This window comes from Chrysochloris asiatica, unplaced genomic scaffold, assembly GCF_000296735.1.
Source record: "Chrysochloris asiatica unplaced genomic scaffold, ChrAsi1.0 scaffold00005, whole genome shotgun sequence".
NCBI classification, from domain to species: domain Eukaryota; kingdom Metazoa; phylum Chordata; class Mammalia; order Afrosoricida; family Chrysochloridae; genus Chrysochloris; species Chrysochloris asiatica.
This window is the reverse complement of record NW_006408523.1, coordinates 1,020,811-1,032,364: the sequence shown is the minus strand read 5'-3', so window position 1 is coordinate 1,032,364 and position 11,554 is coordinate 1,020,811. Positions and strand designations below refer to the sequence as shown.

At 44.8% G+C, this 11,554-nt stretch overlaps 1 protein-coding gene and 1 pseudogene across 1 annotated transcript in view; both read left to right on the top strand.

Annotated features, from left to right (window-relative positions):
- LOC102818051 (probable phospholipid-transporting ATPase IB-like) overlaps positions 1–11,554 on the top strand; it is a 208,832-nt gene that overhangs the window by 42,882 nt on the left and 154,396 nt on the right. The window contains exons 11-12 of the mRNA XM_006832037.1: positions 8,610–8,737; positions 10,644–10,721. Of these exons, the coding sequence (XP_006832100.1) occupies positions 8,610–8,737; positions 10,644–10,721 (206 nt within the window). The remainder of the gene's footprint in view (positions 1–8,609; positions 8,738–10,643; positions 10,722–11,554) is intronic.
- LOC102811935 lies at positions 6,076–7,064 on the top strand (annotated as a pseudogene).

Genomic DNA, 11,554 nt, shown 5'->3' with positions numbered 1-11,554 from the left:
CATGTCATCTTCTCTGCCTCCATCTCAGGCATCATAGGCTCTCTCTTGAAAGCTTGTAAGCCAGTCACTTCTTGCCTTTGTCGCTCCCCCGCCCCCAATTTTGGGTAGCCAATGTGCAAGTTGTGAAGCTGTCATTTTTATAGAATCAGAGTCTCATCTTTCTCCTACAGAGTGGCTGGTAGGTTCAAACCACCAATCAGCAGAGTGCTTAACCACTGCACCACCAGGGCTCTGTGTCCCTTCCAAGGACCTTCAATCTCTTTCCTTCCCCCCCTTTTTTTTTAATTTTAAGTTTTTATTATGAATTGAGTGATAGTTTACATGGGAGAGCATTGGTTTTACACTTATCCTATCGTATTTCGTTTCATTGCAATGATTACAATCCCCTCCGTGCATCCTCATTAAACAGTATTTTTGCCCCTATTACCTCTGTTTTTTGGTATGTACACAAAAACACTCAGGAATATATAATCATTTAAACAACCAAAGGGCACATTCTGGAAGCCTGCCTCCTGACCACCAGCACACAGCCTTTCTCTTTCCATGAGTCTAGAGTCCTTAGCTGCTCCCTCTCTCCATGTTCTCATCTCTGCCGCCATCTCTTGTTTCACTGCTTCTCTGAATAAGGTCCCACATTCCACTCATGCTCTTCTCCCTTGATGGTCCTAGGGTCCTCTGTTCCTGGACTGAAAAATCAACCCCTCCCTTCCTTTTGTTACAAAACGTCTACCTTTACATTTCCAACCTCACAGTTGGTCCTCAACAGTTCATTCTTACTCACTTTGTGTCTCCCTGTAATCCCCACAATGTGACAGCTCTCGTCCACTTCCTCCCGGTGTTTCCCTGTTTTCCATTCGTCCTCCTTTCCTTTTTGTTATAAAACTTCTACCTTTACAGTTGTGAGAGTGGCAATTAGTCATGATAACAATTACTCACTATTGAATCATAAGAATCTTATCCTAATCTCCTTTCACCAGACCTGTCTAGGCAAGATGAAAACTATTCAGTGGAGATTCTACCTCTCCCGCACACTGTGAAACTAAACTCCATCTTGAAAACTTGTAAGCCAGTCACTTTGTGCCTTTATAGCTCCCATCCCCTCCATTGTAGGTAGCCAATGTCTAGGTTGCCCATCCCTATCAATCCTGTGTATAGAGGGGATAGAATTGATACTTGATGTGAAGACTCCTTCCCTCTCAGTTGGTATTTTGAGCTACTACATCCATCAGTATAGGTCAAGTTCATCAAATTGTAGCAATTTACACTTGTTTCCTTTATCATATATATATTATTTTATCTTTCTCTAGTTGAGTTCTGATCATCAAGCCATTGAAGCTAGGTCGAATGGGTACTATCTGCAAGTTTGGGTGTTCTTGTGCATCTCTGCTTCCTTCATATCAGCTGGATGCTTCACTCTCAGCTGCAGCCCTCTGTGGCTATGTCCTTGTTCATGGGCTTAGGTGTCCTCAGGTCTCATTGCACTTTGGACCAACCAGCCCTTCCTCTTCGCTCCCTCATCTCCATGTCAACGGGAGTACAGAATGGGATTGAACTCAGCCCATTTCTTCATTGCTGCCTTTCCTCCTCTTCCACTCACCAGTAGACCAGCACGGTCACCAGCAAGCTTATATGCCTGCTCGTGTGTTCCCTTTGAGTTTCGGTCTTGGAGGGCGGACCCTTCCCTTTTTGACCAGGTCACTTGGAAGATATACTCAGCCACTCTGCTTCTGAACCCTGACCTCCTCATTTCTCTTGGGCCCCTTTTACTCCGTCCTCCACTTTAGTCAGTTGACTGAAGCAGGTACTCATGGTTATAGTTGAATTCCTACTTGACAAACCCAGTGGTCGTTTTTAAAGTCATCATCTAATTGGGCCTCTCTGCTCCCTTCTAGGAGTTCTTTAACCATCTCTTCTCTAGTCAGTCCCTGGAAAACCTGGTCTACCTTTTCCATGATGGTATTTGTCATGGCTTGGGCTTTACCAGAAATTTCTCTCTATGAGTCCACAATTCCTTGAAATTTAGTGAACGATTTTACATATATATGTATGTATACACTTTTTTCCCCATTGCAAGAGATTCTTCAGCTGTGTCTCTAGGGGAAGTTGTTTCTACCCCAGATATTTACCCTGAGAGCACACAACTGCTTCAGTAATCCTGTCAGTTGCTGTCTTCGGCCCCTTGGCCTCCAGCCCAGGTCTCGCTTCTGAACTGTTAACCCATTTCTGCTGGAACATTGCTTTCTAGATGCTTCTCATCTCAGCTTGTGCAAAAGGAAATTCCTCTCTTCCTCTTCCACTCATTTCTTCTTCAGTCCTCTCCATGGAAATTCTAGGTGCTGCCATCCCCTCATTCTCCAAATGAGAAACAGACAGCGGCTTTCCCTTACTGCTTTTTCTTTCTTCCTCCACTCCCTCCCACACCCACTTCATCATCCAGTTGATCAGAAAGTCTTGCTGATTGTACCCTCTGTATGTTCTCTGTGTGTACTCTCCTTTGGGTGTCCTTGTGGGTTTAGTTTTGTGGACCTTTGAGTCAATTCCACCTCACAGTGACTCCAGGGCAAGTGGAACAGCCCCCCTAGGCTTTCCAAGGCTGTAACTCTTTACAGAGGCAGATTGCCAGGGCCTTTTTTCTCAGAGTGGCTAGTGCGTTCAAATCACCAACCTTTGGGGTAACAGTCAAACACTTAACCATTGCTCCACTAAGGCTCCTAACTGGTGATCTACCCCTCCATCAAGTTCCACTCAGATTCATTCTTCACATAATTTTCAGAAGGGTACGTATAAAAAGTAATGTCGTTAAGAATATGGCACGATTGTAACCATGGCAATGAAATAATATACGATAGGATGAATGTAAAACTAATGTTCTCCCATGTAAACTATCACATAATTCACAATAAAACATTAAAAAAAAAAAAAAAAAAAAGAATATGGCATGATAGCTTCAGTGATATCCTATTGCCTACAACTGGGTTGACAAACCATCGTCTGCAGGCCAAACCCAGCACACTGCCTGTTTTGATGTACATTTTATGACAATCATTCATTTACAAATGGATTATGGCTGCTTTTGTGTCATTGCAGAGTTGAGCTACTGCCAGATAGTCTGCCAAGTCTAAAACTTAACTTATTGGCCGTATACAGGAAATGTTTGCCAACTCCTACCCTGCAGGGGACAGTAAGAACTTCCCTTAGCACACACATCTGATCCCAGCTTCATAACATGATATGATTCTTTATATTTAAATTTTTATTGTGATTTGGGTGAAAGTTTACAGAGCGAATTGGTTTTGTATTCAACGGTTCATTTTTTAAGTTTTTATTGTGAATCGAGTTAGTTTACATGGGAGAACATCAGCTTTACATTCATCCTATCGTATTTCGTTTCATTGTAATGATTACAATTCCCTCCATGCATCATCATTCAACAGCATTTGCTTCCATTCCCTCTGTTTTTTTTTTTTTTGAAAGTACACCAAAACACTCAGGAATATACCACCATTTAAACAACTAAAGGTCACACCCTGCAAGCCTGTCCTCCGGCCATCAGCACATAGCCCCTCTCCCTCCCTGAATTCAGAGTCCCCAGCTGCTCCATCTCTCCATGGCATCGTCTCTTCCTCCATCTCTGGTGTCACTGCTTCTCTGGTAGGGTCCCACACTCTGCTCTTCTCCCTTGATGGTCCTAGGGTCCTCTGTTCCTGGACTGCAAAATCAGCCCCTCCCTTCCTTTTGTTACAAAACGTCTACCTTTACATTTCCAACCTCACAGTCGGTCCTCAGCAGTTCATTCTTATTCACTTTGTGTCTCCCTGTAATCCCCATAATGTGACAGCTCTCGTCCACTTCCTCCCGGTGTTTCCCTGTTTTCCATTCGTCCTTCTTTCCTATCCTTTCCTGCCTCTGAGCCTTAGCCCTTTTGCTCTTGTATGGTTAATTGTTGTAAGGAGTATGTACCTTCTATTGTTCACCTGTCTATTTGACTGAAAGTTGAGCTATGAAGTTGAGTTCAGTTCAAAGCCACAGTCTTAGAAGTTCCACCAGCCTCTGTCAGACCAGTAAGCTTGCTAGTTTTATAGCTATGAGTTCTGTCCTACATATTTTCTCACTTTATCCAGGACCTCTGACTGCATTCGCTTTCAGAGCAGTGAGCAGGTAGTCGGGCAGCATGTAGTTCTTCTGGTTTCAGGGTGATGGAGGCTGGGTTTACATGGTCCATTAGTCTTTTTGATTAATTGTTTCCTTTCAGCTTTGATTTTTTTTCCCTTTTGTTTGCTCTGGATGAAGAGAGACCAGTAAGTCAAGAAATCCAACAGATTTTTGAAAGTTGATCTTGTACCCACTATTGGTTTTAGTAGCTTTCTAGTTGAATCTCTAGGATTTTCTATGTATTGGGTCATATCATCTAGAATGCAAATGTAATACTTTTATTTCTATGCCAATTTGAATGCCATATATAAATTACATTTCTTGCCTATTTGGTCTGGTTCTGACTTCCATTTCAGTACTGAATAGAAGTGGTAATAAAAGGCATCCTTGTCTGGTTCCTGTTTGCAAGGAACTGTCTCAGTCTGCATAAAAATTAAAGCTGGCCATTGGTTTGTGAACATGCCCTTAATTATGTGGAGGAACTTACCCTCTACTCCTATTTAACTGAACATTTTGTCAAGAATGGGTGTTGGATTTTCTCAAAGGACTTTTCTGCATTGCTTGATGTGATCACATGGTTCTTTTCCTTTTATTAATATATATGGTAGATTACATTGACCATTTTCCTAATGTTGGATGCAAAGATACTTGGTATGAACCCCACTATGTATGATTTCTTTGATATGCTATTGGATTCTATTGGCTATAATTTTGTTGAGAATTTTTGGGTCTATGTTCATGTGCGACCACTCTGTTGGTGGCTTGTGTGTTGCTGTGATGCTGGAAGCGATGTCACTGGTATTTTAAACACCAGCAGGCTCACCCACTGATGATAATATTGAGGAATTCTGCCAACTTCTTCTGTCAGAAACATATAATCAAGATGTATTAGTAATTACTGGTGATTAGAATGTGAAGATGAGAAACAAACAGGAAGGATCAGTAGCTGAAAAATATGGCCTTGTTGATAGAAATCATACTAGAGAGCTCACGATAGAAATTTGCAAGACCAATACTTCATTACAAATACCTTTTTTAAACATCATAAAAGGCACATGGAGTTCACCAGATGGAATACACAGGAACCTAATTGATTACATCTGTGGGAAGAGATGGTGGAAAAGTTCCGTATCATCAGCCAAAACAAGGCAAGGGGCAGATTGTGGAACAGACCATCAGTTGCTCATATGCAAGTTCAGACTGAAGCGGAAGAAAATTAGAACAAGTTCACAAAAGACAAAAAATGACCTAGAACATATCTCACCTGAATTTTAGAGACCATTTCAAGAATAGATTTGATGCATTAAACACCAGTGACCCAAGACCAGAAGAGCTGTGGAATGACCTATAGAACATCACACAGGAAGAAAGCAAAGGTTATGAAAAAGACAGGAAAGAAAGAAAAACCTAAATGGAATGTCAGATGAGACTCTGAAACTTGCTTTCCAGTGTAGAGATGCTAAAGCAAAAGGAAGAAATGAGGAAGTAAAAGAGCTGAACAGAGAATTTCAAAGGGCAGTTCGAGAAGATAAAATCAGGTATTGTAATGATATGTACAAAGACCTGGAGTTACAAAACCAAAAGGGAAGAACTCACTCATCATTTCTCAAGCTGAGGGAACTGAAGAAAAATTTCAAGCCTTGACTTGCAATATTGAAGGATTCTGTGCTCAAAATATTGAATGATGCAGAAAGCATCAAAAGATGATGAAAGGGGGTGGGCGCTGAAGATCCCAGTCCACTCAGCCACAGGCTGCCTCCAGAGCTGTGGGATGTAGCAAGCAGGACCGTAGCTCCACCAGAACCTGCCCACCTGAGCGGCCTGTTTACCACCACAGGGAGCTCTCTGCCCTCACTTCTCCAGGGCTGAGAGGTCCCCATGTTTCCCCAAACTGAAGCTGTTGGGTATTGAGACACCAGCTAGATGTCTTCCCACAAACGATCCATGGTGGCATAGGGCAATAGGGCACCTGCCAGCAACAGGAAAACCGACATGGTGGAACTGTCTGAACTGGGTCCCTTGCTAGAAGAGAAGGGCAAATGGGCAATCGCCAATCTAACCCAAACTGAAGAGGAGGAAACATGTCCAATGCCCCAGGAAGATGAGGAGGAGGTGGGGGTCCTGACGCTTCCCTTGCAAGCCCACCACACTATGAAGAAGATGGAGGAATTTTTATATAAGGTCTGGGAGGGATGTTGGAGAGTCATCCCATATGATGTTCTCCCTGGCTGGCTGAAGGAAAAATGACTATCCGCTGCATGGCCACAGACCACCCATGCCCTCCTTTTGAGCTTGCTTTAAGAGCATCTTTTGCATCCATACAGAAACTGGCAATATCTGGACCCATCTGCTTGGTTTTGTGCTGTTTCTCTTCTTGGGAATCGAGACCATACTTAGACCAAATATGTCTAAGTGAGAAGGTGGTTTTGGGGGATGCGCTTTCTGGTTGCAGAGCTTGGCCTCAGCTTCTTCTGGCTCTTCCACACCAGGGGCCTATTATCATTCAGAGAAAGTCTCTCGGACTTTTTCCAAACTGGACTACTCAGGAATCACTCTACTGATCATGGGGCGCTTTGTCCCCTGGCTCTTTGACTCCTTCCACTGCTCCCCACAGCCGCGGTTCATCTACCTCTCCATCATCTGTGTCCTGGGCATTTCTGCCATCATTGTGTCACAGTGGCATCGGCAGACCAGAGCAGGAGTGTCCTTGGGACTTGGCTTGAGTGGGGTTGTGCCCACCATGCACTTCAGTATCACTGAGGGTGTTTTTAAGGCCACCACAGTGGGCCAGGTGGGCTGCTTCTACCACATGGCTGGGACGTACCTTACAAATTCCTGAGCGCTTCTTTCCTGGAAACTTTGACATATGGTTCCAGTAGCATCCGGTTTTCACATCAAAAGGTGGCATCTGATCAAGTACGGAGGTACTGCAGGTAGAAGTCCAAGCTGCAGCGAAGGTATTAGTGAAGAACAAGGCTCCAGGAATTGACGAATTGATTATCAATGGAAATCTTTCAACAAACTGATGCAGCCCTGGAGGCGCTCACTCATCTATGCCAAGAAATTTGGAAGACAGCTCCCTGGCCAACTGATTGGCAGTGATTTCATATTTGTGCCCATTCCAAAGAGAGGTGATAAAAAGGAATGTGTAAATCATGGAACAATATCATTGACATCATATGAAAGCGAAATTTTGCTGAAAATCATTTAAAAATGGCTGCCACAGTACATCGACAGGGAGCTTCCAGAAACGGAAGCTGGATTCAGAAGAGGACATTTCTTGTATTCTCTATAACGATTTGTTGTTGTTGTTGTTGTTAAGTGCTGTTGAGTGGGTTCAGAATCATAGCGATCCTGTGTACAGTTTCTAAGGTGCAACTGGTGGATTTGAACCAGTGACCTTTTGGATGGTAGTCCAGAACCAAATCTGCAAGATTGTTTTTAAATCCGCAATGATGTATGCATCCCAGTCATGGTCCTTTCCCGTCTTCTGTAGTCTGCCTTCAACAGTGATGGATTGAACTGCCTCCAGTCATGATCTTGGGATGAGTTTCTGTACTTTTCCTAAAACACCACACCAGGATGGCAAAGGCGTACAGCCTTGGAAATCCTATAAAGAGTCATTGTGAGCTGAAATTGACTTGAGGGCAATGGTTTGTGTGTGTGGCACAGTGTGTTAAGCGTTGGTCTGCTAACTACAAGGTCAGTGGTTCAAACCCACCAGCCCCTCTATAGGAGATGAACGAGAGTGTCTGCTTTCATAAAGATTTACCCTGGGGAGTACCTCTACTCTGCCCTCTAGGGCTGAAGCATGGAAACCAACTCAAGGGCGGTGGGGTGGCTCCTTTCTGGTTTAGTGGCTCAATGGTTAAGAGCTCAGCTGGTAACCGAAAGGTTGGTGGTTCAAACCTCCCCCCTCCCCCAGCTGCTCTGAAGGAGAAAGACCTGGAGATCTGCTCCCATAAAGACTGTTGTTCCTGGTGGTGTAGAGTCCTTTCCTGCGAAGAGTGCGGCAGAGGGAAATCCTGCCTTGTCTTGCTCCATTCTCCTCACTGTTGCTGTGCGGCAAGTCCATTGTTGGAGCCGCTCTGTCGGTCCCTCTTTTTGAGGCGTTTCCTCTGTTTTGCCAAGTTGAAATCGGTTTACCAGCAGTGGATTCTGCTCCAGCAAGAATGATGTCCTTCTCAGGTCCCTCGTGAGAACACGCCCAAAGTAAGGGAGATGAGATCTCACCATCCTCACTGTGAACATGCTGGTTTACAAAGCCCTGTGTAGGCACAGTTCTAACCCTGTCACATGGAGTTACTCTAAGTTGAAATCTGCCTACCCTGCTCCTAACAACAACATCATCAGCCCTATTTCTGGTAGTCATTTTCATGGTGAAATTCCCAAGCTTTGGAACAAGACAATGCATGAAAAGCTGTGATCTGAGTGAGTCCTCTAATTTTCATCCACAGATTTTACCTACAACAACTTTGGGTTTGACCTGCTGATGTTCATCATCTTGTATCACAACCTCATTCCCATCAGCCTGCTGGTGACTCTTGAAATTGTGAAGTATATCCAGGGCCTGTTTATAAACTGGGTGAGTATCACAGTCGAACAGCTACAAACATTCTCTCTCAAGCTCCAGCTTTTGTTTCCTTTCTGTGAATCCTTTTCAGGGTCACATGTTGTCAGTTGCCAATGGTTGTCAGTTGGTTCCAATGGTTCTCATTCGTGAAACATCCCCTGGTCCTGTGCCAGTTATCGTGTTTGAGAGGAGCCTCCAGGCTCTGCATATGGGGAAGCACTCAACTATCAACCCAAAGGTTGGCAGTTCGAACCCACCCAAAAGATCCTCAGGAGAGAGCCATGGTGATCTGCTTCTGAAGTTGACAACCTTGGAAACCTTATTGGAATAATTCAGGGTCGCCAGGACTTGGAATTGAGTCTAATGCAACTGGTTTGGTTTTTATGACGGGGCCAGTGCCCCTGACTGACCCCTGGCACTCTCCACAGTGAAGCCAAGCGCTGGCGTTAAGCTGATGCTCGCTTGGGCCTCTCCTGCTCTCTCTGAGGACACGGTCTCTTCAGGTTTCATTTTGGCTGCTAAGGAAGATCTAAGAGACAGTGGTTTCCTGATCACTTTCAGGAGAAAGCGAGCCCAGGAGAGGAGGAAGCTCCAGTAGGCTTGCTCAGGGGCTCTGACATCTTGCGGGCAACATGCTCAGCAAGATGAGAGACCCCTAGTTATTTATGCCAGAATCACTCAAATTCAAGACAAGACTTTGAAAGTGCCAACCTTGCACTGATTGTAGTTAATACCCAGCAAGCTTAGCACAGAATGTTTCAATTGGAATGTGGGGATGCAAGTCCGAGGGTTGCAAACATGTGACTTCCATGCAACCCGTCGTTAAGAACCAACCCCTGTAAAGCTGAGGGTCTTCAAAGTTCCAGGCACATCGCCAGTTCACAAAGACAAACAGGCAGTGAGTGCTTTGCAGCGTATGCCTAAACATTGTTATTATTATCATTTTTAAGAAAACAATTTCATTTTTTTCTTTTTTTCCATCCTTTTCTTTTTAACTGCCTTGCCCCCATCACCCAAGTCTACACACTGCTAACTGCAAGGTCGGCAGTTCAAACCCACCAACTGTTCCTTGGAAACCCTATACAGACTCACTATGAGTTGGAAGCAACTCAAGGGTCCTTAACAACAACAGCAACACTCTACTCAATGAATAAGTTTCCGTTCCTCCCCCCTGGTAACCATCATAGAATGTTTATTACAGAATGAAAACTTTTCTTGACGGTTTACTGTAGTGGTTTCACACAATACCTGTCCGTTCACGACTGACTACGTTCAGCGTAATGTCCTTCAGGTTCCTCCGTGTTCTGTGGTGTTTGGCAGCTTCATTATTACTCTTCATAAATATTATTATTATTACTGTATTGTCATGTTAGAGATGTTTTGGTGTGTCTGGAAATGTTTCCTTAATGTTTCTTATGCATGGAGAAGTACACTATATACTAGGCAAACATTTACCTAATTGTTTGTACCTAACTTCTCTGACTTCTCATTGACTTAAAAATAAGACTTGGGAGTGGAACTCAGTGGCTGCCTGCATTTTAAAACATTTTCTTTGGAATAAAGTTATTACTAATGGCACTTATTAAGCACAGCATATCCTTTGCTTATGTCTTTGAAAGACCATCGTTGGTCTTTCAAGGGGCTCCTGTTTTAATGGCCGGGATGTGTGAGGAAGCGTAGTTGAGTGCGTTCTCTTCTAATTTCCACGCACAGGCTGTGAGATCTGGCTCTTCCTCCTGTTTCACAGGTGTGCGAGCTGAGCCTCAGAGACATTCATTCACTTACTCTGAGTCACACAGTGTGTCTGGGACAGAGTTGGGAGCCGGAAGCCAAGTCTTCCCGGATGATGAGACGTGGCGTGGACTTCCCAAAGAAGCTTTGAGCTCTGTGCCTTAGACTCTCTTTTGGTTTCTTGCAGGACGAAGATATGCACTTTAAAGGAAACAATCTCTATGCTGTGGCCAGAACGTCAAACCTCAATGAAGAGCTGGGGCAGGTGAGAGCCGCTTTCAGGATGAGGCTTTGAGGACGTGAGCTCTGAGGGAGGATGGTAGGAGGTGTGTCGGTGAATTAAGGTGTCATAGTCGGGCACAGGCCATCGACGACAGGTGCACGTGTGGAGCCAGGTGGAGGTGGAAGGGTGTGTTTGTTCATAATATTGGTACCACAGCGTCATGGGATTTTGAGCAGAGAGTCGGAGGAGGACGGGAGAGAAAGCGTCTCAGTACGTCATTCATTGCTCTCCCAGAACCAGGGGGGACAATAGGAACCCCTCTGCTCCCAGAGGCCAGTGTCTCACAGGGAAGCCTCCAGAATCTGGTGCCCAACCTTAGCATCTGCGCACACGCTCTGGAGCGAAATAGCAATGCCCGGCTTCTTTAACCAGAGACCAGTGTCCTTGGATTGGTGCCGACTCATGGTGATGCCGAGTGTATCAGAGCAGAACTGGGCTCTGCAGGGTCTTCAGTGGAGATCACCAGGCCTTTCTTCCGCAGCACTCTGGGTGAACTCAGACCTCTCACACAGCAGCTGTTTGCACGAACCCTCGTACTGCTGCCTGCATTGTGTGCCCTGATTCAGTATAACATCAGAAGCGAGAATTAAAACCTGCTGTGTAAATCTTGGGGGGTCACAGAGGAGGAGCAGTAGAATTCTCTCCCTCCACGCAGGAGATCCAAGTTTGATTCCTGGCGAGTGTGTCCCCCACACAGCCACCATCCCACTATCAGCAGACGCTTGCGTGTGGCTCTGATGTTGAACGGGTTTCAGCGGAGCTTCCAAACTAAGACAGACTAGAAAGAACGCCCTGCCAGTCTGTTTTCTCAGATC